This window comes from Apiospora hydei (genome assembly GCF_038363865.1).
Source record: "Apiospora hydei strain CBS 114990 chromosome Unknown utg000008l_segment0_segment0, whole genome shotgun sequence".
Lineage (NCBI taxonomy): Eukaryota > Fungi > Ascomycota > Sordariomycetes > Amphisphaeriales > Apiosporaceae > Apiospora > Apiospora hydei.
In genome coordinates, this window is record NW_027117367.1 from 2,194,143 (window position 1) to 2,220,305 (window position 26,163).

Below are 26,163 nucleotides of genomic sequence, written 5' to 3' on the forward strand. Positions count from 1 at the left end.
AGACGTGTGCAAGAATACTTTCAAGAGCCCGGAGACCGTAAATCGTAAAGCGTCAGTTGTTTACTGTTTTTCGAGTTGCAACGGAACAAACCACAAAATTATGAGAGAATGAAGGAGTGGAAAGGTTGCTGCTTGGTTGAGCGCGTCCACTGAAGTAAGCGCGTTCTTGCTCAGTACGTCCTGGCCTGAGCCACCATCAGCCCCACCTTTAAGTTAGCAATTGGCGAGGCTGAGCTGGGACTTTTCCCATCTCGAACCGACGAGAGCCTAAGCACCAGTCAACCTCTCAACCACAACCAGACCAGACAAAACTGCCTCGCCTTCTCATTCCTGTTCGCAGTACTTTGAGGCCAGAGCCTCTCCCAAACCGGCAACATGGTACGTAGCTTACCCCTTTCGACAGACGATCTTGGCGTCCCCGTTCCCCGAAGCTAACCTAACCCCCCTCTTCCTACAGGCGCGAAACAGTGAGAAGGCCCAGTCGATGCTGTTCCGCTTCCGCGAGGCGCAAGCAGCGGACCTGGGCATCATCGACGCCGGCCGCACGAGGCGGCCCAAGGTCATCACCGAGGTGGACTCGATCCCGTCGTGCGAGAAGTGGCGGGGCCAGACCCTCAAGGAGATCTCGCGCAAGGTGTCCAAGATCCAGGACCCGGCCCTGAGCGACTACCAGATCCGCGACCTGAACGACGATATTAACAAGCTGATGCGCGAGAAGCACATGTGGGAGGTGCAGATACGGAACCTCGGGGGCCCAACTACATGCGCGGCGGCGGCAAGGTCTACGACGAGACCGGGCGGGAGATACCGGGCGGCGGGAAGGGGTACCGGTACTTTGGGCGCGCCAAGGAGCTGCCCGGCGTCAAGGAGCTCTTCGAGGCCGCGACACAGAAGAACCGGGAGGAGAAGCCCCTGGAGACCCGGGACGACCTGAGGAAGGCGGTCGATGCCAAGTACTACGGATACGCGCCCGACGAGGAGGACGAAGCGCTGCTGCAGTACGAGGCCGAGAAGGAGAAGGAGGCCTTCGACACACTATTCAACCAAGGCGGTGGCAAGGGCGAGGTGCCCAAGGGGTGGGAGTCTCTACCCGGTGACAGCGGTGACGGAAAAGGCTGGGAGCTGCCCACTCTGCAGGAAGTCCAGGATGAGCTGATGGATAGGAGGCGGAAGAGACTCCTGGACCAGCTTCAGTAGCGCCGCGAAAAGAGCACATTAAGGCAGCGGCGGTACTGTGAGGCCTTTGTGTGGCATTTCATACAGCGGGCTAAATTCAAGGGTCATCACTTTCGGTTGGGTGGCACTTCCTGTACTTTGACAGTTTTGGAGTTTCGGGAGTTGGGTGGCGTTCGGGGATGATTGCAACTGGTTCTGGCACGCAACATGATGCATTTTTCGTGGTATAGTGGTATTCCGGAAACCCTGGAAATCCAGAAGAAAAGAAAGCCTGGCTTACTGGACTTTCTGATCCTGCTGGGAATAATCTGTTTTGTTGTCAGAATGTCACAGCATCTACAACAGATTACACATAGTAATGTACCATAAGGTTCCAGCGCTGTGTGCTCTTCAATGACTGCCTCCTGTTAACTTGTAAATGTCGGCTTCTACGAACATCTAGCCACGTAAAAGCTCGATCTCATAGGAAGCTAAGAATCATGACCTACATTTTTCACTTGCAGATACAATAGAAAATGTTGGCATTGATATGCAGTCGAGGTATAAGCGATAGCTTTAAATAACAGGTACTTACTGTTACCGTGTCCATATGCACCTCCCATAGGTGCCCCCTAATGAAGTGAGCTTCCAGGCACCAAGGGGCGGGGCTGTAGGGCTGATATGTCTTGAATTGGCTTTGCTTCAGGCCTGAGCTCTCAGCTGCCCCACCAAAAAGTCCCTATAGATTAGAGAGCTTCAGCATTGGAACCAGGCCAGCAACAATCACGTCGCATTGCCATCGCCAGTGTCACGACTCCTAGTGAAGACGTTCCAGCAAACCGCCAACCGACACCACCCAAAGGGCATAAGTGCAATAGCCACAGCCAAAACCCAAAGTCACATCTATATTGAACCAAAAGATCAACCCCCCCCCCAAGAACGGAAAGAACCCCAAAAACATGGCCACCCACCGCGCCGACGCGCGCCAGTTCCTCGACGAGCGCGGCTCCGCCAACATCGCCCTAACGCCCAACGGCCTCAACCCCTCCACGATCCTCGAAAAAGCCGTGCGCGAGCGCATCGTCGAGTCCTTCTTCTTCAAAGACCAGTGCTTCGGCGTCAACGAAGCCGACATCGTCGACCGGGTCGTGCGCCACGTCCGCTTCGTCGGCGGCACGTACGGCTCCGCGCAGAAGCCGACCCCGTTCCTCTGCCTGGCCTTCAAGCTGCTCCAGCTCGCGCCCTCAGACGCCATCTTACAAGAATACCTCGGCTTCGGCGGCGACAAGTTCAAGTACCTGCGCGCGCTCGCGCTCTTCTACATCAGGTTGACCCGCACCGCGCCCGAGGTCTACCGGACGCTCGAGCCTTACCTCGAGGACCGCCGCAAGCTGCGGCGCAAGGCCCGCGCCGGCACCTCCCTCACCTACGTCGACCAGTTCGTCGACGACCTGCTCACCAAGGACCGCGTCTGCGCCACGAGCCTGTGGCAGATGGGCAAGCGCGAGATGTACGAGGACCTGGACCAGCTCGAGCCCCGGGTCAGCCCCCTGGGCGATATCGAGGACCTGCTGGACGATGATGACGAGGACGAGGAAAACAAAGACAAAGACGGTGATGATGAGGACGACGTAGAGATGTTGAATGGTGGTGATGACAGTGATGATGGTGCGAGAAATAGCGACGATGATGAAGGGGAGGTCAAAGAGGATAGTGAGAGGAGGGACAGGCGAAGCAGCAGTGAGGATCGCCGGAGGAGCGAAGATCGGGAAAGGTCAGAATCACGAAGTCGGCGTAGATCGAGAAGTCGAGGCGAGGAGTCGTAGAGGCCCCAAGAGGAATACGATCTCCACGTTCTCCTGTACATTTCACGCCCCTTTACAGAGCAATAAGATACCCCTATAAATCACACAACCCCTTAAAATGCTCAAAAATTTGACTGTCGGGAAAACTTTCGAATGGTTTATACTTGATCTTCTATTCCTCAAAAATGCGATCTAACCTTATTCCTATAACCGGTCTCAATCTGACATATCGAAGCCCCCGAATTCAACTGTAGTTCCAGTCCCAAAACCATGATCGGATCGCCTTTTCAGCGTACCCATGACGAACATACTACAATCTACTGGGTTCCGCTGAAGATTCTCGCCGTTCGTACCTATCTCACAATCTAGCATTTACCTTTCCAATTGTCGCTAATCCACTTGACCATCATGTCCGTCATACTCAGCTCAGAATACGGTTTAACATCGTCAGTGCTGTAATCACCGCCGCTGTAGCGCAGAGCCGCCAAGACGTATGGCTGGGTGTAGTCGACGAAAACGAGGTCGACGGTAGCGGGTTCGCTACCATCGGCGGGGAAATCAATAGGGGCCTGGAAGCAGTTGGGCACCGCATAGAACTTAAGCGGTGCATGCTCAGTATCATCGCCGTCGGTTCCGAGGTCATCTTGCGTGGTGTAGCCGCCGATCAGGTCAGGCTTGTTGCTATCAGCCAGGGGCTTCTGGCCTGCATCTTCCGCGACGCGCATGCTGGTATCCTCGTGAGTAGCAGCCGCTTCAAACTGCGGACGGTTTCGGAAAGACCACTGCTCAGGACTGACGAGCCATTTGGTATCCAGAGCAGGGTCTGCTTCAAAGGCAGCGACTTGACCGCCGCGGTTGAGCAGATCAATAATCTTGTTGGCGACGTTATAAGGTACATCGGGGATGTAGTTCCATCGGCTCAAGAACGGCGACACTATGAACGTCGAGTCGGTAGTAAAGGCGCCCTTGAAGATATCGAAGCGTACCATCCCGGTGTTCGCAATAGCCAGTCTCGGAACGCCCTTCCTGTCCTTATTGCTGACCATGTCAGGGATGACCTGCTCCTGAAGCCAGGTGAAGACGCTGGAGTTGCTAGGAAACTCGGCTCGGCTCATCCACAAGGTTTGCGGTGCGCAACCATACGCGTTGTCCAGCTTCAAGGACTTTCGACTCTCAGTGATCAACTTCGTAACATTACGACCTTTTTCTGTGGGAAACGTGGTCTCGTTCAAGCCAGTATGGTAGTGGAGCCCATAGAGGTTGTTGTCGATGTAGCGTCTCTTCCAAGATAAAGATGCTGCCTCGGTCGAGACATCATCTGTGGCTTGTGCTACCGACTTCTTCTTGATACCATCCATAGACACCCAGCCGATCGTCTCCATGTAGCGGCCACTTGCAATAGCATATGCCTTGTCGTCGAACTTTCGCGCATCTCTGACGTGAGCATGGCCTCCGAAGAATGCGATGGGGGTGTACCAGTTCTGGTCACGGATGACTTTGTAAATCAGGTCGAACTCCTTCATGCGAAGGCCAACATGCCCAGCAACGACGAAGAGATCGGGCTTCTCTCGAATGGCCTTCAAGAACCAGTCCTGCTTGACCGTCTCTTCCACCTGTTGCACCACGCTGTTGTTGGCGCCCCGATCGAAGTCGAAGATGAACCCAAACGCCACGACGGTGAGCCCCTGGTTCTTGGTCGTGAACTTGCGGTACCGCTGCGCCTGCGGGATTTGGTTGCCGGTCTCGGGCTCAATGTAGTCCAGGTTGGATGCGAGATACGACTCTCGGTAGTTGGGCACGGTAGTCTCGTGCTCGCGCAGGACGGAGGAGGCTTGGTACAGCTCGTGGTTGCCGGTGCAGATGACGTCGAGGGGTTGCTGGCGGAAGACGTCGGAGGTGTATTTGCCCTTTGGGTCCGAGGCGTCGTACAGGCCGTTCCCCTCTATCCGGTCGCCCGTGTCTATGACGAGGAGATCGACGCCTTGCTCATCGGCCTTCCTCTTCATGTGCTCGGCAAAGGAGACGTAGTCACCCCAGTCGGCCGAATACTGCGGTCTATCCATGCGCCAGTAAGCATCGCATCGCATCACACAAGAAAACAAAGACATTAATCAGTAGAAGGTCTTACTCTTGTAGATGACCGCCATGCCAGCCGTGTGTATCTGTGGTGTGTAAGAAGTTGATTTGACCCCATTCCAAGTCTCGCATGGGCGCGGCGACGGGATTAGGAGCTCCAGGTTGGGCAGCTCTGGCCACCGTCGCCAGCGACGCAGCTACTAGTGCAGTGTCGATGAACATGATGATGGGCGTTGCTGGGACTGGGGATGGATACGTCTAAGCCATCGATCGAACTCTAAAAAGCAACGAACGCTTCAACAAGCACAAGCCTTTTTGCTACTAATGACGAACAGTACCTGGAATGAGTGATTATGATGGATTAGAAGGAGAGAATGGCAGAGAGAGCCGCGTGTCACTGTGTATGAGATGGGTAGCTAGGTGTTTGGGGATGGATGACCTTGAGGGACCGTTGATCACCTGCTGCTGTGCTGCTGCTGCCTCCCATGCCGGTACCTGCGTCATTCGCCTGCAGCGTGATAAGCTGCCGCCTTCCAATCAATTGCCCGATAAGTCTAGTGGGCCAGGCCTATTGGCCTGTCGACATGGGGACTATTGGGCAGCTAGGCTATTGGCTGGTACCTAGACCAAACTAAGCTTAGGCGGGCAGCCCACCCCGGCCGGTACCGATTTGTGAAGCTCGAAAGCGAATTCTAGGGACGCTCGTGATTTTAACGATCGATAGTCAAGAAGCTCTCTCACACCTAGAGCTGATAACACAATTGAGCGGTCTACATGTCTACACATGTCAGGCATCTCCGCTCCAAGATCCCCTCAGGGGTCTTATGCTCCCTGAGGCTGAGAAGGACACCCCCACTACGATTAGCATCATCGAGTCTACCGACGAGGACCAATGCCTTCATCGCCGGAGGTAAGCTCCCACTCCCATGAGAGGAAAGCACCCCCTTTTTTGTTACACAAGACTAATAATCGAGGTATAGTGGACGAAGCAGCCCCCCTCCGCCGCCGGATGCCTCTCGAATCCGACTCGCCGTAAAAGACAACATCGCAGCCCAGGGCCTACCGACAACATGCGCCTCGCGCATCCTAACGGGCCACGAGGTCCCCTTCACCGCGACCATCGTGGCGCAGATCGAGTCGCGGCTCGGCGCCGAGCTCTGGGGCAAGACCAACATGGACGAGTTCGGCATGGGGACGCACTCGACCAACACGCCGTACGGGAGCGTCCACCTGCTCGAAGGCCGCTCCGCCGGCGGTAGCTCGGGCGGCAGCGCCGTGGCCGTCGGCCTGGGCCAGGCGACGGTGGCGCTCGGCACCGACACGGGCGGCTCGATCCGCATGCCCGCGGCCTACACCAACACGGTCGGCTTCAAGCCCTCGTACGGCATGCTCTCGCGCTGGGGTGTCGTGCCCTACGCCAATTCGCTCGACACGGTCGGACTCATTGCGAAGGAGGTGGCGCCTATACAGGAGATCATACAGGCCGTGTGCATGGAGCACGACCCCAAGGACCCAACGTCCCTTCCGGCGACTGTGCGGGAGAGGTGTGTCGCGGAGCGCCAATACTACCCCTCTTCTCGAAGCACGGCACCAGACCTCCAGGCGCAAGGTCTGCGTGGTCTGACCTTCGGCCTGCCCATCGAGTACAACATCGAGGAGCTCAGTCCCCGGATCAAAGAAGGCTGGATGCAGGTCACCGACAAGATCAAGGAGCAAGGAGGCCGCGTCGTCCCCGTGTCTCTTCCTTCCACCAAGAGCGCGCTCTCAGCATACTACGTCATTGCGCCAGCCGAGGCAGCCTCGAATCTGTCCAAGTACGACGGCATCCGCTACGGAAAACGGGCTTCAGCTTCGGATTCGGCGGAGGATAGCGACACCGCCAGTAGCGACGCCCTCAACGGCATCCTGTACGCCAAGACTCGAGGCGAGGGCTTCGGCCCCGAGGTGAAGCGGCGCATTTTGCTGGGCTCCTACACCCTCAGCTCCGAGGCCGTCGACAACTACTTCAAGCAGGCGCAACGAGTACGATGTCTCGTCCGCCGGGATTTCGACCGCGTCTTCCGCCTGTCCAACCCCTTACTAGAAAACGAGCACGACGACGGCAGCAACGAACAGCAGCAGTTCGACCTCAGCGACATGGACGAGTCCGTCCCGCTCGAGTCCAAGTTCGGCCCGACCCAGATCGACTTCCTGCTCTGCCCGACGGCGCCCACGACGCCACCCAAGCTGAGCGACATCGCGAAACAGACCCCCTTCGACTCGTACATGAATGACGTCTTCACGGTGCCGGCCAGTCTGGCGGGGCTGCCGGCCATCAGCATCCCCATGGCCCTTCCGAAGAGCGAGGAGGATCTGGTGGACTTTGGAGGCGTGCAGCTCATCGGGCAGTTCTGGGATGATGCGAGATTGCTGGCTGTAGCTGGGCATATCCGGTCTAAACAGCAATAGTAGCTAGTGTATATATCTAGATATGCCCTTCCGTTACGAAATGCTAGCGAACCCCGTAAATAAAGAAATGGGAGTATTCATTCGACCCGGCAGAATTGTGCAAAACTATGTCGCGTTGGACTTCCTCCGGGTATAAACAATCCCTTTAGAAAGGGGCATACCCCCAGATCTGCTGCCGAAGATGACGAAATAGTGACTTCAAGAAGGGCTGTTTGCGCACCAAGCAGAGAACGATTACGCCCTTACTCACTGCTTTGTCATCCAACACAGATTTGATGTGTATCGTCGTATTCAATGCTCGCTCTATCAAACAAGTATGAGTGAAGAGAGAAGAAAAAACTATTAAATCAAATGAAACCAAAGACCCTTGGGTGTACTCCGACAAACACCAAAAACCCACAGCACGGCTCTTCGAGAGGAAGAATCCAACGTGCTATGCTACACCATACACCACACTACTGCTACTACTACACAACACCAACAATATGCAGCACCCCTCAACCCCTAGACTCGCCTCCGACCGAACGCTTTTCGCCATGTTTGCATGCAGACATTCATTGACAATGCAACGCAAAAGCAAAATGCAAGTGAGAAAAAACAAACCCCAGGCGACAACATATCCAGTCGTAGCCAAAACACCAAAATTAGACGCCTTGTTCTACACCCTGTAGAACCCCCTGAAACATGTCGTCGTTATAGTCAAGAACCCCCTTATCCATTCTCCAGGTGAATGATCCGCAATGTGAAGAGTAAAAGACCCCTCTTCGTCCAAGTCAGGAACGTCCGTATCCTTTCCTGTCTTGTCTTTCATGCAACCAAACCGGTGGTACAAATGAAAAATGCGCAAGTTTGGCAGGTATTATGCCGAAAGTTGTTTTCGGTGGTATCTTGTATGTGAATTTGCCTTTGTACAGTAAAAAAAGAAAATCCGATGCAATGAGTGGGAAATGTTGCAAGATGCAACATCACTTGTTGTTTTCATCGTGTTTGTGGTTGTGCTGCTCTCGAAGCAGCAATTTGCGTAAAGGGGGAAGTCTTCGCCGAGAAGCCTAGACCCGGAGAATGGGCTTCTTACGCACCAGGAATGGGCTGGGCATCTCATCCCTCTCGGGATCCCAAATAGCAGGGGGCTCGAGGGCGCTGTCGTGGCTTCGGTTACCCATGCGGTCCTTGAAGGCGCGCTTGGGGCTGATGTTCATGTTGCCATTGTCAATACCGCGTCCGCCAGCGCGAGCTTGCTGCAGCTCCACCAGAGTGCGACCCTTCAGGTTGTTCTTAGCGGTGACCTTAATAGGGGCCGACTCCGAATGCTGATCCTTGAGCGAGTTCTTGCGCTGGATACCGTTCTCCCCATTGTTGAGCGAGTTTAGATTAGCAGCAGATGGGATCTTGCTGAGACGACGGTTAGGCGAGTTACCACGCAGAGCGCAGTTGCTGGCTTTGGATTGCAACTCAGGAATTGAAGAAGAGTTAGGAGGCAACGAAGGAATGGGCTTGTTGGCGTTGAAACCACTAGGCTGAGTCCTCATGCGGCCCATTGGGGCCGTCTTGGTGGCTGGCAGAATAGGCCGCTTTGGGCCAAAGGGGTTCCTGTTGGATCGAACGTTGCGAGTTGGCGATGGAACCAACGGCTCATCGTCGTCGTCTTCAGACTCCGAGAGGACCGGGTCGGCATCTCGGTACTTTTCGTTATCGGCTTCGGCAAAAATGGCCGGTACGTTGGACGAAGGCACTTTGGTAGCAGCGTTGCGGCGCGGCGATAGGGACAAGGCGGCCAGGGGAATGGGCGATGGTGATGCCATTTCGATATCCATGGGTGTTCCGAGGGGACCAGCAAACATGGTTTGAGCTCGGCTGAAGGGGGTTCGGTTGGTCTTCTTCGGAGGCGCAGGCTCGGGGATTCGATGGAGAGCTCGGTGATGTCGGTTGTCGATGGGAACTCGCCGTCCAGATCTGTGCTCGCTCCGCCAATCGATTGAGGGTAGTCGGTGGACTTGGACGAGGTGAACTCTTGAGACTGTTGGACGTTGGCGAAAGTGACGGCCTTCTTCTGCAGCTCCTCCTGAACTCGTGCTGATACTTCGGCTTCGAATCTTTGTCGGAGCTGCTCCATCTCTTCGCTGACCAGGCGGTCGATCTCCAAGCGAGCCTTCACCTCCCACTCTCTCCGCAGAACGTTCTCGATCTCTTGTCTCGCAAAGTTCTTCTCGTTCTCCAATGTGCGCGCGGCCTCCTTGAGCTTCTTCTCCAGCGCATCTTCCTTTATTTTCACCAATTTGCCCATTTCTACCACTTCACGCTCCTTGCGCATCAAGCGCACGACAGGCATGTTGAGCAAGGAGGCCGTATCCGGTCGGCGGTCTGGGTTCGTTTTCAAGCAATCCCGAATCACTCCCATAAGTTCAGCCGAGTAGATTGCAGGCAAAGGCGCTATCTTTCCCTCCTTGATCTTCTGGACCAGCTGGAAGTGAGATTTCGCGTTGAAAGGGGGCTCCTTGGTGCACAGCTCGTACATGATGCAGCCTAGCGACCAGATATCCGACTTGAGGGTATACCGCTCAGCGGCACAGATCTCTGGCGACATGTAAAACGGGGTGCCGACGTATGTTGAGGCAAAGTCGTGCGACTGCATCACTTTGGACAGACCGAAGTCGCCCAACTTGACCGAGTTGTCCTCTCCCAGGAAGACTGTGGTTATATCAGCAACAAGTCCGCCGGCCGAGGCAGCATGCAATGAAGATGGTCACTTACCATTCTCAGGTTTTAAGTCACGGTGAAGGATGGTCATTCCTCCTGGTGGTATCTTGGGCTTGGCGGTGGCGCCAAGTCCCAGAACATGTTTGCCGACATCTGGGGGGTCGATGCCGTAATGACACCTGTAAAGGGCGGTGACGAGCTGGGAAAAGATGCTCCAGACGAAGGCTTCCTCGGCGTATTTGTTTTGTTGAGTGAGTTCCCGAATAACCCGGCCGAGATCGCCGTTGCCGCAGTATTCCATGTAGAGGTGAAGGTCTTGGGATATCTTCAAGTGTTCGCGGTGGTAGTATCCGACAATGTTGGGGTGTCGCAAGGAGGACAGGATCTGGAATTCGGCGTGCAACTGTTCCCGTTCCTTCTGGGACATCTTGAGGTAACTGATCTCTTTCCGGCAGAGGACCATGCCATCGGCCTTCCTCCTGACCTTGCGGATGATACCAAAGGAGCCATGGCCTGTAGGGTTGGACAGCAACGATTAGTACAGTCCGTGGCGGAAGAGTTTGCGTGTGGAGAGGAAGCGATGAGGATTCTTACCAATCTTCTCCAGGCACTCATATCTATCGGCTTCAGTCATGATGAACCGGCAACTTCACGAGAAATGGAATGGGGGTTGTAGCTGCTGAGATTGCTGTGCCATAAGCTACCCTAAGGATACAAGCCAGGGCAAGCGGGTTAGTAGTCGTCGTCGAGTCGACGTTGGAAGGGGTTGCGGAGAGCAAGTCAAGATTTTTTTGCTTGGAGTGATAGATGACAGAATTGGATGTGCAACGGGAGAAGAAGTTGTTGGCTGGCTACGGGCAAGTTAAGGAAAGTACAATGTACACAAGAAAGGGCTCAGCGGTGCTGTTTCCTGCAGCGTGAAAGGCAGGGCCGGAGTTGGGTTGAATCATTCACGACCGCCCCATGTTGATTTCGGGCTGCTGGTCGTCCAAGCAACAGCTGGTCTCCCAGGGCTAAGTGGGAGCTACGACCAGCTACTGCCCAGCTACGGCCATGTTTAGGCGGGTCCAATTGGGAGACACGCCCTACTTCAAAGCACGTCCAAGTGCTATTCGTCCCGAACCTCCGGCCAACCAACTGCCACTAACCTTAAAGGCCCAGCACCAGCAAAAGCGGTCGCAGAAAAGCGAAGCTTGGGCCAGCCCCGGGCCTGGCAACCTGCATCATCGCAGCATATCAATACCACCTCGACTGACGTATGTACTGTAAATAAGACCCTTCCTTTCTTCCTTGTTGATTGAGGAGTCATGGCGGACGTATCAAGACTGTATCAAAAGATCGGCAATTGCGCAAAGCGGATCCTGCTCCATCGACACGCGAGAGATGTTCCAAATATTTGCTTCTAAGTGGTTATATTCTCAAAGCACCTACATACGTATGTACATGTATGTGTAAAGAATGTCCGATCGATGGCGTTGGCGTTGGCTAGAGAAAAGACTGCTGGAGCTGAGCGAGCTCCGTCTCCGACATGACTGGTCCAAAGCTATTGCTGGCAATCAACTCTGATTCAGGCCAACGACCCCACCATGAGATCGCCACAGCAGGCAGGTGTACGTCTGAATTATATGAGGTAGCTATCGCCGATTTGAGGCCTTCATTGGCAAAGCCGTCACAACAACCCCTCTTATTTCCCCAGAAGGAATATCACCCAAGCTGTTTCAGCTCAAATCTTCTTTTCCGGTTATTCTGCCTCGACAGTGTTTATCTGCAACCATGGTCCTCCGCAAGCACGAGCTCGAGGCCAAGCTCAAGGATGACATGCAGCTGGTGAAAAGCGGTGTCCTCCGAGACGACAATCCGCTCGACGACAGCGAGGAGTTTAAGGAGCTCCTCCTGGCCTGCCGGAGAGGCGATCTCAAGCGAACTCAGGAGCTCATATCGGCTGGTGTTAATATCAACGGCAAGGATAAGTTTGATTATACCCCGCTCATCATAGTATGTGACATCCGGAGTACTGTGTTATATCTGCACTCAATCGGAGATAAGGGGGATAATGTTCGCTGACTCGTCGTCATTGCCATACAGGCCAGTCTCTGTGGCCATTTCGAACTGGTGCAGCTGCTTCTGGAGTCTGGTGCCCTGGCTGAGCGAGATACCTTCCAAGGAGAGCGCTGCATATATAACGCCCTCAATGATAAGATACGGAACCTGCTGCTGCGATATGACTACTCCAAATCCACAGATCCCTTGCAGCCATGGGCTGCGCACCTCACATCTCTCTTATCCAAAGAGTCCCCCAAGACCTCGGATATCGAGGTGACGGCTCCAACCGAGACGATTCAGCTCCATAAGTTTATCCTCTCGGCTAGGTCCCCCTATTTCCAGCGGAAACTTGCCGATGCGCCGGAGACGACCATATGGAAGCTGCCGCAGACCATCCCCGTGGAGTCCTTTCATGTCGTCATGAGATATGTGTACCTTGGAGATATCCCACGTGATATTGTTCGACCCTGGAGCTCCCACAGCGAGGAGGAGATCCTGACTGGTATTGACAAGATCAGTAAGCAGCTTGAGGTCACCAAGCTATGGGAGGCTATCCTTGGGGCCAGCGACAGGCGGCTGACGCGCCAACGGCACCAGGACGAGGTAGCACGGGCTGCGAGTCAGATTGAGGGTTTCTTCAACGATAAGATCATCAAGCACAAGATGGTCGTAGACATCTCCAAGGTGCAGGACGTCAAGTGGCGTCATGATAATTCGATCTTCGCTGACTGCCTACTGCGAGCCGATGAGGCCGGCTCAGATACGGAAGATGATGAGGATGGTAATGCAGGAGAAGAAGAAGCAGGTTTCTCAAACGGCATCCCCATTGGACCCGCGGCGGCCGCGGCGGCTGCCCAAGCACAGAACGGAGCGTCGAAGAAGCGGAAAGCGACGCTATACCCCGTGCACAAGGCCATGCTTATCCGGTCGCCGTATTTTGAGACAATGTTCTCGTCGCAGTTCATGGAGGCTCAAAAATCGGATAATCTGCACGTCGTCAAGGTCGACTGCTCGCCCGAGGTGCTCGAGCTTATTCTTGCCTTCCTCTACACCGAGAAGGCCGAGTGCCCGCTCGAGCTAGGCCTCGACCTGCTGTACGCCGCGGACATGCTCTTCCTTGACAAGCTGAAAACCAAGGCCGCCGTCGCCATCAGCGCCCTGGGAAGCGGCAATAACGACGCCTGGGTGGACCGGACGCGGGACGAGAAACTGCAGTCAGAAGAGGAACAGGAACCTGAGATGGAACCCATCAATGTGTACGACGTCATCCACGCCGCGTGGGACTTGAAGGTACAGCGCCTCGAGGAATTTGCGGCGCGGTACATCGCGTACCGCCTCGAGGACTACATTGACGAGGAAGAGTTCGCCGAGCTGATCCAGGAGTCCGCGTCGCGGCTCACGCGCCGTGAGGAGACCGACACCATCGAGCTGCTCGATGATATCCGGTACTACCTGTCGGAGCGCTTCCGTCTGCGGTTCGAGGACGCCGGTCTCGACGAGATGCTCGACGACGAGGGCGAGATCGACGCGGCGAGGGCGGAGTCGCTGGCTGACGCAGCTGCTGCATCACAGGAGGCTGGAACCGAGGCTCAGCAGCAACAGAACGGTGACGGACCGCTGCCAGTATCAGCGGATGTCAAGGATGGCGACGCTGAGCAGCAGGCGACGGAAGTCGGTGTTAACGGTGTCGTGCGTACCCTAGACGGAGAGTTGGTCGATGACGAATTCGCATCGGATGCGGTCAACTATCAGCTCCTGCTGCAGAAGATCGATGGCATGTTAGATAAGCTCAAGCTTGATGCATAGAGAGAAGGATAAAATCAAAAAGAGATAAACCGTCAATAGAGCGCATATAAGCTGAGACTTTCCAAGAAGGGATGATTCTAATACTATTATTAGAAGACACATTGGCTAGTGAGTTCATCCTTAACCTTGTCTTATTTACAACAACTCATCATAAATTCAAGACGCCAAAGAAGTAGGTCTGGGATGAGGGTATCGCATTTCTCTTATTCACTCATTTACATAGATGCTAAATATATGCAGCCAAATTGAGCTTGTGGTGCTGCATTGAAGAGCCCCTAAGCAGCGTTGTAACCACTGACAGCACAACACTCTTAATAAAAGTTGGTCGCACAGATAAACTCAGTTTCCGTGTCAGTCTAAGAGTACCAGCCGTTCGGCGTCCAGTTGACGACCTCGGCGTCGATCTTCTTCAGATCCGGCACGCCGAGGTTCGCCGAGTCGCCAATGAGCTCGCCCTTGAGGATCTGAGCGACCTTCTCGACACCGGGCTGGCCGAACGCGTTGGCGTACATGAAGGGCCGGCCGATGCCCACGGCGCGCACGCCGAGGGCCAGCAGGCGCAGGGCGTCGCTGCCGTAGCGGACGCCGCCGTCGGCGTAGACCTCGATCTTCTGGAACATGGTGGGGTCCTCCTGGTACATCTCGATGGCGACCTCGAGCGCCGAGGGCGAGCCGTCCAGGTTGCGGCCGCCGTGGTTGGAGAGGACGATGGCGGGCACCTTGTGCTCGATGGCGGCCTTGGCGACGGCGGCCGTCTGGACGCCCTTGAGGATGATGGGCAGCTTGGTCATGGAGCGGTACTTCTCGAGGTCCTCCCATGTGTTGCGGGTCAACTCCACGTTTCTGTGTCGGTCAATTTGGTTAGCTCATGTTTATCTCATTGAGAAGTCCAAGGAAAGCTTCATGAGGATAATGCTTACGAGGATCCGACGTCGAAGCGGGCGGCACGCTGTCGGCTGGCATCACCGGGAGAGTCAATGGTCCAGACGAGGGCCTTGTAACCGGCCTTCTCAGCACGGTCGAAGTAGGTTTGCGTCTGGGTGTCGTTGTTGGGAATATACAACTGAGCGAAAAGAGTCTGGTTCTCAGCGGCATTTTCGGCGATGGTCTCCATCGGCAAATGCGAGTAGAGAGAGGGCTGGGTAAAGTATTAGCAACTGAGACCTTCACAAACAATAGCACTGAAGGGTCACTCACGATGTACAGAATGCCGGCGGCGGCAGCTCCCTTGACCAGGTTGATTTCAGCCTCGGGATGGGCATAATCGGCCCTGGCGCAGGGACTGATGTAGAAGGGGGCCGAGAAGTTGTGGCCGAGGATAGAGGTACTATATTTAGGTCAGACCTGATGCGTTGTTCCAAGACAAGGGCTGTGTGTGTACCCATGCCGTGGATGGGAGGTAAGTCACTTACGGCAGGCTGTCTTGAACCTTGGTGATATCGACCATCATCCGCGGCTTGAAGCGGTAGCGGTTGTACACCTCGAGGTTGTTCCTGTAGGACCACTCGCCGCCGGCTCCGTTGCGGTAGTAGGTGTAGTTCTTGATGGGCAGGCCATTTCCGGGCCGCCCACTCGAAGTCGTTCAAGGCGACCATGTTCTTGATGTCGGGCAGGGAGCCGACGGGAAAGCTTGCGCCAAGAGCATCCACGATGCCGGTGTCCGGCTCGTTGAGAAAGGGCCTGGCGGCGAAGACGCCCGAGGCCAGGGTGGCGGTGATCAGAGAGTAGCGCATGGTGTAAGTCAGGCAGCACGGGTATAGAGAGTGAATAAGGTTAAAGCCTGGGCTGGTAATGAGTGACAGCGGTGGGAGTCCCGAAGATGCGAGTGCGGATCATAGGTCAGGTATGGAAAGTCACGGCTGCCATCCTTTTATACTTCAACGGTCAACACTGTCACACTTGCCCTCTTTTCTCCAGCCCCGTTCTCCTGGGGGTTTTCTTGGTTGTCGCCCACATCCACTCTGGCCTTGTTGTACCTATGCCTCTTTCGTCATGTCTTTTGTGCTGACATGGCCTGTACCAGGATTCCAAGCCGATGGGCTCCGGAGCACACAACCCAGCTAAGCCTCCCCTGCCGGCGCAAGTCGGCGCCGAGAAGATTCTGCAGACGCACTCACTTACTTGCATGCATGCAGGGATGACGAGGGATTACAAAGGCAGCAGTACCAATACCGACTTCATACCTGTCATTCTACATCATCCACCTCCTCTGGCCATGCGGGCGGCAGGACGTAATACGACGAGCCAAAACGCCGTGAAACTCGGGTAATCTTACTGTTGTGATGCCACCCAATACCTTCCCGTGGGGTGGCAGGTGTCAGACGAACATGTTTGCCGGGAAAGCCAGGAAGAAGGAAGGTTTTCTTGGCCCTCAATTTCCAACGGGCGGGTCACCGGCAGTGGGAGTGGCCAGCATGACTCGTGCGAGGCCGCATTAGGCAAATCAGAGAAGAACCGAAGCCATTCAGCCCGCTCCCTGTGCCTGCATGATGGCATCTGCAGCACGTCAAAATGCCAGCTGCGGGTACGGACGGACGCCAAGAATCCCATCCAAACCACAGCCCTGGGCACTCTGTCTGGGGGGTTGCCTCATCTAGACAGGACGCCAAGTCTATAAGGCCGTTTCTTGTGCTCATCCTTTCCTCTTCAGGACCAAAGGACTTTTCTGTTGCCGGCCTCTTCGATCCCCATCGATGGCAGCGTTGCAACGTCAGCTTTCTAATCTCTGACCTTGCGCGAAACCTTGCACAGATCCATTTCTCACGATGCTAATGCGACCTGGCCAAGCATTTTCTTCAACAGACCACGGCCGAAGATAGATGACACCTGGTAAGGCAGACACGGTGGTGCAGTGGGTTTTGTCGCATGCTGTAAGGTTTGCTCTACTGGCAGCTAGTGCAGCAGATAGAAGAGAGCCTCCGTAACGTCATGCCATGCGCGCCCAAGGTTCCTCAAGGTCTGGTTTGTCGCAGCGAGGAGGACTCGATACTACCCTGGTATCTATCAATAATAGGATCCTGGGTAATAAAGGCCCTACAGCCCAGCGATCATGTCCGTGTGCAGATGCATGGCATGCGAGAGGAAGACTGCTTGCTTGCTTGCTCAGTAGGAGCGCGGGATGGCGTGATGGTGGTATCCGGACATATGACCAAAACCAAGGTCTCATCTTCCGCAATAAGCGCCTTGTCGTTTTTTCTAGGAACAGTAACTCGGTGATTTATAAGACGGCATACCTGTTTAGTAATGGATGCGAAATCCAGCAATGCATTGCCCAGGGCCGCTAAAACGTCCAGTCGCCCGCCCATGGGGAAACTTGGCGTCTCCCATTTTTCCGTGGTTTCATGATTATTACACACAGGAGCAGTGCAGTGCAGCGACCGTGCAGCGAGAAGGAAGGCGACTGGGCGAGACCACGGCCGTGGAACCGGGTCTTTGTCTACATGTAGACATGTGGGTATCCGCACTTTATGTTGTATCCCCAGCCGTTCCCAACAAGCGAGACGATTAGGTATGATCTAACGGCCAAGCCCTGCCAGGTTCTGTTATCAATTAAATCAGTACTCCGCAAGGTACATGCATAAACGGAACTCTCCGTGAGATAGTTCGAATCGAGGTGCTCTGGGATGACATAATCTGCCTAAGCGAGCGACTTCTTGAGGAACTTTGGTCTCACTCATCTAAGCTTGGGTAGAGAGATTGATGCAACATCGAATCACGAGGGAGGACAATTGTCCCAACCCATAGCAACCTACCTGCTGGCATCAATCAGAACATACTCGGTCTACTCGCTCTCGCAGTGTCCTCCCAATTGAGCAACGTAACAATGTTAGAACCAGACTCATATTCGAGACTTTCCCATGTCCTACAAGCTGCAAAAGTGCGCCTTGGCGCGGGCCAGAAGAAGGATGGAAGTCAAAAGTGCCTGGCTGACACCGGTCAGAAGGCCCTCAATTGCTACGGGCAAAAAATGCCTGGAAAGAGCAATGCATATTGGAGGTATTGGTTCAATCAGAGGTACCGAACATACTAAAACGGGGGCGTTCTTTGTGCTTATGAATGAGCGATGCCTACATTCCTTCTTTGTCCAGCAATGTCTCAAGTTGCATCAGCATGCGTCCGATGATTACTCACCTTTGCAGGACACGGGTATGTACTCGAAGGCAGACAATGAGAGGTAAGAAGCTACAAGCGAAATCCATTGTGACGGGGAGAGATGCTTCCGTCAATGAGTCGAGCCTTCTGCAGAGAAGCAAACAATGGGTTTGGAGACAACTATCAAGTCTGCGGGTACCGTGTTGGTCACCAGCCCAATTCCAACACTTGCACCTGACGATGTTGCACATCTAAGATCAAGGTGCATGATCGCAGGCTAAGTCTCTCTCCCTTACATTCACCCGAGAGAAGAAGAAAAGGAAGAAAGTCACACAATATCATCCTGTGTCTCATCGTATCCCTTCATTCGCTCGACCCTTAACTACACGCCTCCAGCTTGAGGGCCATGGTAGACCTCCCAGCCAGACACAGCATGGACAACCGCCTCTCCTCAAGAAGCAGCATGAGCACAAGCGCTGCGCTACTCCCATCACCTCTGGCGAGGGTACAGTTCTCCAACTTGCCTACCAATGTGCGAGAGCTCATTTGGGATTACGCCCTCCAACCCATTGTGCCCAGATGCCACATCCAGGCCGAGAAAGGGTTTATTACGAATAAGCGTAGTCCACCCGCCGTGGGCTGCGTATGCAAAGAATCGTTGGCTGTCGCGCGGAGATATGGCTCCTTCGTTTTCAGGCCCGTGGCTGCTGCTGCAACTGCGTCGGACCAGTCGATATCGATGACGACAGTGGGCAACATGCTACAGAGAACCTGGTTCAACCATGACTCTGACTACTACATCATCGAGCTTACAGCTCGCGAGCTACTGGGCTCGCCTATGCGCTGGCCGTACCTACACCCGTCCCACGCGCTCAAGGAAACCAAGGAAGCACAAGCCATTAATCAGCGGATCCAGCAATTCGAACACCGTCCGAACAGCCTACACCCCATGAGCCGCATCGTCATCTGGGACGAGCAGGACGTGGCGGCCCTACCCCGGAAGGAACAGCTACATAAGTTCCTGCAGGAGGAGCTGGCCGACGCCAAGCGCTTCCCGAACCTGCGCTACATCGACGTCGCCGTAAGCCCCTCGCCGACGCCCGGCTTCAATCGGTCGTGGGACCCAACCCTGTCGGCCCAGCTCTTCCGGGACAACCAGCAGGTGCTCGTGATCCAGCTCGAAGACGAGGCGGAGATCGAGCGGGTCCAGACCATCCTGAACACCGACCCGCGCGCGGTAGGCCGGTGGACGCACTACGACGGGCAGGCGGGAATCTTCATGCGCTACCTCGGCCGCGAATTGGACAAGGTCATTGAGGAGTACAGCGCCAAGTGGTGGGCCAGCACGAAGGCGCTGCTGGAGAAGACGCTGATCGAGGCGCGGCGCGAGTACGTCGTCGAGGTGCAGGGGAAGAGCGAGGGGAAGAAGCGGCGCAGTCAGGAGATGCGGTCGACTTTCTTGGGACCCATCAAGTTCCGGCCGGTTTACTTGTTCAACTCATTCGATAGATGAACTTGGCGATCAGGTTCGCTAGGTAGATTACAGGATACAATGTACGATATACACCCAATAAATAATAAGGAACAAACCATCTATCAGAAAATGTCAAATCTGAAAGGCTAATGCGGTTAGACTGGTACATGTAGCCCAAGTGGTTGGTAACATGGCTCCCATATCTGCTCCCTCACCCCCTTTTCGAGGACAGTGATGTGAGATGGAATATGACTTCCGGATCTCCGTGATAATCTACCTCTATATTCAGTCGCAGTCTTCCATGCCATAATTAATGTGAGTCTGGGCTGTAACTGGCTAGATGACCGATGGAGTCCAGGTAATGTTAATTCTGCATTTATTCTGACATGTACCGTACATGTGCATAAAACCCCTGAGAATCCTAGAATCCAGATGGTCTTGACTTTACACTTGCGGCTGTTGGTTTCGTCCCGCAATTAAAGCTACTTGGCCGCGGCACACTGAGTTTGAGATGTGCATAGGCACGGTCTATAGTGGTAGTGTGGACTCGTCTCAACGAACTCAAACCGAATGTTTGCCAGGTTAGCTGGACGTCAATATGGATATTATTCAAGCCTCTCTGCAGCTCACATTATTAGGAGCCGGGTAGGTTAGACCGTGCCGAACAAGGTGCTGACTGCCATCCGTACGTACATGGAAGTTGGACCGATACAGTCGCGGACAATCGGCGTCTCCTTCTCCGGCTGCGCTTCAGGCAGGATTGCATCTAGACAGCTTCTATATCGAAACGGCCGACGGCATCTTAAGATATGCATTCACACGATCAGGGGGATGTAGGTTTCGGGCTAAGAAGGGAAGTCAATTGACAATCTCGACATGAAGAGGCGAGAGGTTACTGCTTCACTACTATGACGGAAGCAATGAACAGGCAAGGAGACCCCAGATCGTGTATAAGTATGCTACGACCTTGTGGAATGCTCGCCCTTCAAACACCCAGGAATCATTCACCCCTTTATTCGAAGGCATACATCCTCGCATCTCTTTTCTTCCCCCTTCTCCACGATGGTCTTGAAAATGGAAAATGATATCCCTTCAGACGAATACCTAGCCGTTTACGACAGGCGGGTCGCCGACCGCGAAGCGGAAATGCGACGCCCTGCCAGGTGGTTCGAGGTCATCTCCAATGAGAACCATGACCGTCAGAACCAGATTGCCAGGCTTCGCACGGAGTGGCAAGGGCGGTACCTCGACGAGGTCAGACGAAGAAACATGACCATCTGCTACAAGGTGTTCCTCCTCCTCAAAGAGCAGTATCCTGCGGTTGGCATCACAGAGTCCATGCACAAAGAGGTCGCCGTGGCCGTGTGCGAGAGTGTCACCAAGGGCTTCCTTCTCCATTGCCAGATGCGAGGCGAGGAAGCCCTCTATCGGCCGGACGCTTTCCAGAACTTTGCGTCCGTGGCCCTTGGCATTTCTGTGTCGGAGAGGGAAATGGGCAAGATGGTAAATCTAGCAAGAAAACAGGTAAACGCACATTGGCATTTTCCTCCCGGCTATCGGATAATGTACTAAAAATTGTGTTCGCAGGAGTCACCTACAAAGACTTGTTCCTTGCAGCTGAAGCAAGACCTGGAAAAGGTCGAGTCCTTCGTACCCCTTGCTACGGCACTCAAGTCCGTACCGGGCTACTCCGATCCGGACACCCGACGTCAACTACTATTCTCCGTAAGCATGAGATTCAAGGGCGTCCGACGAGACAGACAAAAGCCGGCCGAGGACTTCATCAAGCAGAACCACCAAGCGCTGGAGGGAAGCGGGCCCAAGCACTGTATCATCACCTCGTTCACGCCGGAGCAGAAGGAGGCACTCAAGCTCGTGTTCAACAACGAGGAGAACATCCGGGCCTTGGAACCGTTCTACGAGGGCACGCAGTGGTCCAAGGAGCCGGAAACCCTGGCACAGCAAAAGAAGATGCTGTCCGCCATTGTCAATGACGGCTCGATGCAGAGGACCCTTGTCGGTACGATGCTTAAGGGGTACACCGAGGCGAACATGGTGGTGGAGGCTGCGGCGTCGGCGCGGAACGAGGCGTACGGAAGTAACCCGCTTGGCAGCAGTCGTGAGGCGGGCGAGAAGCGGTACTGGGATGCGTTGCATACGAACTCTGAGAGGCTCCGGGTACCGGCTTTGAACACTGACTGGGTCCTACTGGATGGGTTCGAGGGCCATTGGCATCATGTCGGACCCTATCTGGACTCCTGGATCAATCTGGGATTCATTTGAGGGGCTGGGAATCTTTGTGCTCATCCTCATACAATCCCTCTTTCCCTTCGTATGATATTTTCTCGCTTAGAGGGACGTTTCTTGTCCAGATTATTCAAATAAAACCAACCTAACGATAGACTATTCTAAACAGCTCGTTGAGTCGCTGATACACCGGATATGGCATATCATCGAATTCACATTTATACTAACTGTTTCACGTCTGGCGAACGGTTAGGAAATCAGTATAAACGCGGGTGCCTAGATTATCAAGGCTAGAATCAGCACGAGCGTGGGGCGCATCGCCCAGCCTTGGATGGCTGAGTTGCCTGTGCCGTGAACCTCTATACAAATGGAAGCAGCGTAGTAGAAATACCCTATCCAACTATGTTGGTAGATACCGAGAATGTCAGCCACGCCGCGTTGACCCAGGTCTTGATAGCATCCTGAATCCTGAATAGGGGTAAGAGTTCCATTGATGGTCTTGGCAGTTAGACAGCCCCAACCAAAATCCGTCAAGCGAAGCTGTGTTTGCTTCACATACGAATCGCGGAGGGCGATGCAGGACATCGCCTACCCCGACGGCACAGTGATAAGTCGCAAACCAACTGAACGTGTTGGTCAGACTGACCTTTATAACACTGATGGGCAACTCTTCTCATCTGCTACTCACCCCAGAGTCTTCGTCAACACTCTTCTCAACGTCACTTGAATTCAACAACACGTCCCTCCAGGTTTCCTAATTTTCAACATCATCCACACGCCTGAATAGTACTACGGTCCTTCGATATCATGAAGCCTCCTTTCCCTAGCCTTACGGCAACATGGCGTGACGACATACACCCAGCCATCGAGTATACATCTGGAGATGTCACCCATCATGGCGAGACTATAGTGATCACTGGAGTTGTATGATTTCCATTGGCCATTTCCCGTGTCTTTTGCTGACGAAATTCATGACAGGGCTCTGGGCTCAGCCGCGAGACGGCCATCGTCTTTGCTACTGATGGTGCAAAACAGCTGGTACTCATGGGACGAGCTGTGGCGACTTTGAACGAGACGGCCTCTCCCGCCTCCAAGGTCAATGATAGACTGCAGGCATCCATACTTGAGGTCGATGTCACCGACGGGACCACTGTGGCAGGTGCTGCGGCCAAGATTGGTATATGGAATGACCTGGTCCATGGAGCGGGATCTGTCAATACCCCGGTTCCTGCAAGTCAAGCAGATACCGGTGAATACGGCAAGGACTTCCTCGGAACCAATAAATTGGTCAAGGCCATGTCACTGTTTTGGCTCTTCACGGTCGACGATGTTGCTACATTTGTGGTACCCAATGTCGTCTTCGGCGTATGTGGTGGCCTGTCCAAGCCAATTGCCACATCTGGGCCTTCCAGTGCTTCCAACTTCGTCTTCCGACTTCTGCAAGTAGTCTTTTTCAACTGGTCCACCCTTCTAGTTTTCGACTTGGCAAACCAGCGACTCCCCGACGCCGTCAGCGAGGATGCACTGAACAAGCCGTGGCGGCCGATCCCCCGCGGCCTGGTCATGTCTGTCCAGGCGCGCCGGGCGATGCTTCTTGGCATGCCGCTTATTGCCGGGGCCAACTACCTCATGGGAGTGGGAGTGGAAACCGCCTTGCTGTTTGTGCTCACCTGGCTCTACAATGACCTCCAGGGGGCGATGAGAACTGGATCTGCCGCAACATCATCATCGCGGCCGCATTCTACCTGTACAACAGCGGATCTGTCAAAGTGGCCTGCAGCAACTGCACCGTCACGGACATGGGGGCGGCCTGGACCATCATGGTGAGCGGCGTCATCTTGACCACGATGCATGTGCAAGACCTCAAGGATCAACAGGGCGATTCTGCACGGGGCCGAATAACCGCTCCATTGGTGTTGGGAGATGTGCCTGCTCGATGGACCTTGGCCATTCCGATCTGTATCTGGTCGTACTGCTGTGTGCGGTTCTGGGACGTCGGTCTGGCGGCGGGCTCTGCTGTTATGGGCTTAGGAGTTGTTGTAGCTACCCGATGCGTTGCATACTCAGGCAAGCAAGATGCGTTGCATACTCAGGCAAGCAATCGGATAGGAGGACTTGGGAGTTATGGGCGCTATGGCTTGCGATGCTCTACATGTTGCCGTTACTACACTTAGGAACCCAATGATGCAGTTGTCTAGAGCCAGAGACATTCTGCGGTAGCTGCATATGTGAAGATAGGTTGACATACCAATAGAATATTTAGCCGAGGAAGCTGCATGTCTGATTTTGCCGACTCGGGATATTGAGGCTTGGGCACCTTCCCCACCGACTGAACAATCCTAGAAGCATTTCAACGAGACTTTGGGAGGAAAATTGGTGGCCAGTGCCGTTAGGCATTCCGTGCCATGGGTTCGTGTGCAACGAAGCTAAATGTCAGAGAATTCGGAATATCTGGAACCTTCCTGATACCCATATAGACTCATCCTCTTCTATCATGGCCGCCTTCTTCTTTGTGAATCAAAGCTGCGACCTTTCATTTCTAATAAAAACTTCGTTAATTTAGTGGTAACTTAATGTACTCGCCCCGGAGTTAAGCCCGAGTTCTCAATACTTCTAAGTTCTTCTGTCACGCGCTCCGGGCCCGGTAATTGCCCTATGGCTGTTTGTTCTTCTTTGCCCAAGACGAGACCACCTTGTTCATATCCCAGGTGACATACAGCATGATCAGGGGGCAAGATCGAGGCCATCAACGTATCGACGAACCAGTTGTTCCTAGGCGAGTTGCCCATGGCGCTCCAGCGCATCAAATCGCCGACGAACGACGTCGCGATGAAGTAGCGACCCTTCTCGAGGCCGGCGATGGACAGGCCGGCGACCTCATCCGCGCTCTGCGGCGTGTCGGCTCCCTCGAGCTCGTGGGTGACTTGCGGCTTGGTCGCGTTCTCGCGCTCGAGGCCCGCCGTGGTGATGGAGTTGGGCAGGACCAGGTGCACCTCGATAGGGACGTTGGGGTAGAGCCGGACCTCCATGGCGAGGGCGTCGGCGAGGGCGCGGACCGCGAACTTGGACGGCGTGTAGGTGCCGTGGCCGGCCAAGGAGAAAACGGAGAGGACGGAGCCGGTAAAAATGATGTGCTTGGCGGCGGGACGGGCTTGTCCGGTCGAGGGTTGCTTTGTTCCCTGTCTCGGGAGAAGCCAGGCACGCATGATGGCCTGGGACATCTCGGCGGAGCCAAAGTAATTGACATCCACTGCAAGAAACGAATCCGTGAGCAAGGCACATGTATATTAGACCGGATACGTCACTGCTTACTTGAGTAGCGAGCAGCCTTCATGGCTTCTTCCTCGGTCCACAGCATGGGCGTCGAGAGGCCAGCCAGACACCACACAATCTCGGGTGGTTGCCCGTCGTTCCAGGCCGTGGCATCCGCGACGACCCGCTCGGCGTAGCCGGGCTCGGTCACGTCGGCCGCAATGACGTGGAAGCGCTGCGTCTCGGGCGACTTCGCTTCCGTCTTGATGCTCTTTATGGCCTCATCGAGCTTCGCCTGATTTCTCGAGACGATGACGATATTCGCCCCTTTTCTCGCGAAGATACGTGCTGCGCTGAGACCGGTGCCCTCGGAGCCGCCCGTCATGAGGATGGTCTGGATGTCCAAGGTCAGTCACTGTCTCCGCGGCGCCGTGTTCGCGCCTGTCCTCGACGATTGACTCTTACCCGGCCCTCGACGGGCATGTGGTTGTGACCCAACCAGCCCATTCTTTTTGTAACAAGACTGGGTGATGCACGGGTGGACTAAAATGGCTGGAGAGCTTTGAAATGAGCTGGATCGTAAACTGAATAGTAGAGGTGGTGTTTGCATTCTGGAATCTCTGGCGAAAGTAGGAAAATTGTATTGAAGAGACAGCCTTGAGCTGCCTGGCTCTGTTGGGACGAGGTTGCATCGAAGGAATGGGTTGGCTTGATGCATGTTGCCCCGGCCAATAACGGGTGCGTTGGTGATACTACCCCTTGCCGCAAGGGATGGATGACATTATGCAGCTACATCCTTCATTGATCATACCCAGGGGAAAATGGAGCAATTGAACCCCATTTTCTTCATTCGCTACCACTTGGTTGTGACCATGTCCCTAGTCTTAAGAACCCCCTTGCAGCTAACCGGCCGCGCTTCGCTGAGCGCAATCGCCGGGAGACCCAGGCGACTCCCGCCCGACGGGCCTGAGAGTGGACAAGGACGAGGGGCTCCTAGACGGCACCTGGGGATCCGATAAGATCTGTCTGGTGACGAGCATCTTCTCGGGAGTCGGAACGAAGACGGCG

General features: G+C 54.6%; 11 protein-coding genes across 11 annotated transcripts; 7 read left to right on the top strand and 4 right to left on the bottom strand.

Moving 5' to 3' along the window:
• Window positions 1–375: 375 nt before the first annotated feature.
• Window positions 376–1,197, top strand: PG997_011251 (uncharacterized protein; the record flags this gene model as incomplete). Its single annotated transcript, XM_066815566.1, has 3 exons — window positions 376–378; window positions 458–730; window positions 781–1,197. The coding sequence occupies 3 exons, from the start codon at window positions 376–378 to the stop codon at window positions 1,195–1,197; spliced, it is 693 nt and encodes a 230-aa protein (XP_066664856.1).
• Window positions 1,198–2,114: 917 nt separating this feature from the next.
• Window positions 2,115–2,981, top strand: PG997_011252 (uncharacterized protein; the record flags this gene model as incomplete). Its single annotated transcript, XM_066815567.1, has 1 exon — window positions 2,115–2,981. One exon carries the CDS (start codon window positions 2,115–2,117, stop codon window positions 2,979–2,981), a length of 867 nt encoding a protein of 288 aa, XP_066664857.1.
• Window positions 2,982–3,325: 344 nt separating this feature from the next.
• On the bottom strand, window positions 3,326–5,258 carry PG997_011253 (calcineurin-like phosphoesterase; the record flags this gene model as incomplete). The annotated part of the gene is made up of 2 exons (XM_066815568.1): window positions 3,326–5,015; window positions 5,089–5,258. The coding sequence occupies 2 exons, from the start codon at window positions 5,256–5,258 to the stop codon at window positions 3,326–3,328; spliced, it is 1,860 nt and encodes a 619-aa protein (XP_066664858.1).
• A 602-nt stretch (window positions 5,259–5,860) lies between these two features.
• Window positions 5,861–7,484, top strand: PG997_011254 (amidase signature domain-containing protein; the record flags this gene model as incomplete). The annotated part of the gene is made up of 2 exons (XM_066815569.1): window positions 5,861–5,946; window positions 6,017–7,484. The coding sequence occupies 2 exons, from the start codon at window positions 5,861–5,863 to the stop codon at window positions 7,482–7,484; spliced, it is 1,554 nt and encodes a 517-aa protein (XP_066664859.1).
• Window positions 7,485–8,533: 1,049 nt separating this feature from the next.
• Window positions 8,534–10,815, bottom strand: PG997_011255 (kinase-like protein; the record flags this gene model as incomplete). Its single annotated transcript, XM_066815570.1, has 4 exons — window positions 8,534–9,338; window positions 9,425–10,172; window positions 10,236–10,694; window positions 10,776–10,815. The coding sequence occupies 4 exons, from the start codon at window positions 10,813–10,815 to the stop codon at window positions 8,534–8,536; spliced, it is 2,052 nt and encodes a 683-aa protein (XP_066664860.1).
• Window positions 10,816–11,954: 1,139 nt separating this feature from the next.
• PG997_011256 (BTB/POZ domain-containing protein) lies at window positions 11,955–14,030 on the top strand (the record flags this gene model as incomplete). Its single annotated transcript, XM_066815571.1, has 2 exons — window positions 11,955–12,176; window positions 12,267–14,030. 2 exons carry the CDS (start codon window positions 11,955–11,957, stop codon window positions 14,028–14,030), a joined length of 1,986 nt encoding a protein of 661 aa, XP_066664861.1.
• A 356-nt stretch (window positions 14,031–14,386) lies between these two features.
• On the bottom strand, window positions 14,387–15,763 carry PG997_011257 (uncharacterized protein; the record flags this gene model as incomplete). Its single annotated transcript, XM_066815572.1, has 5 exons — window positions 14,387–14,873; window positions 14,951–15,168; window positions 15,228–15,357; window positions 15,443–15,570; window positions 15,623–15,763. 5 exons carry the CDS (start codon window positions 15,761–15,763, stop codon window positions 14,387–14,389), a joined length of 1,104 nt encoding a protein of 367 aa, XP_066664862.1.
• Window positions 15,764–18,555: 2,792 nt separating this feature from the next.
• On the top strand, window positions 18,556–19,635 carry PG997_011258 (uncharacterized protein; the record flags this gene model as incomplete). The annotated part of the gene is made up of 1 exon (XM_066815573.1): window positions 18,556–19,635. The coding sequence occupies one exon, from the start codon at window positions 18,556–18,558 to the stop codon at window positions 19,633–19,635; it is 1,080 nt and encodes a 359-aa protein (XP_066664863.1).
• A 1,035-nt stretch (window positions 19,636–20,670) lies between these two features.
• PG997_011259 (uncharacterized protein) lies at window positions 20,671–21,879 on the top strand (the record flags this gene model as incomplete). The annotated part of the gene is made up of 2 exons (XM_066815574.1): window positions 20,671–21,120; window positions 21,184–21,879. The coding sequence occupies 2 exons, from the start codon at window positions 20,671–20,673 to the stop codon at window positions 21,877–21,879; spliced, it is 1,146 nt and encodes a 381-aa protein (XP_066664864.1).
• Window positions 21,880–22,650: 771 nt separating this feature from the next.
• PG997_011260 (digeranylgeranylglyceryl phosphate synthase protein) lies at window positions 22,651–23,670 on the top strand (the record flags this gene model as incomplete). Its single annotated transcript, XM_066815575.1, has 2 exons — window positions 22,651–22,767; window positions 22,822–23,670. The coding sequence occupies 2 exons, from the start codon at window positions 22,651–22,653 to the stop codon at window positions 23,668–23,670; spliced, it is 966 nt and encodes a 321-aa protein (XP_066664865.1).
• A 743-nt stretch (window positions 23,671–24,413) lies between these two features.
• PG997_011261 (short chain dehydrogenase) lies at window positions 24,414–25,602 on the bottom strand (the record flags this gene model as incomplete). Its single annotated transcript, XM_066815576.1, has 3 exons — window positions 24,414–25,093; window positions 25,156–25,489; window positions 25,561–25,602. The coding sequence occupies 3 exons, from the start codon at window positions 25,600–25,602 to the stop codon at window positions 24,414–24,416; spliced, it is 1,056 nt and encodes a 351-aa protein (XP_066664866.1).
• Window positions 25,603–26,163: the final 561 nt, after the last annotated feature.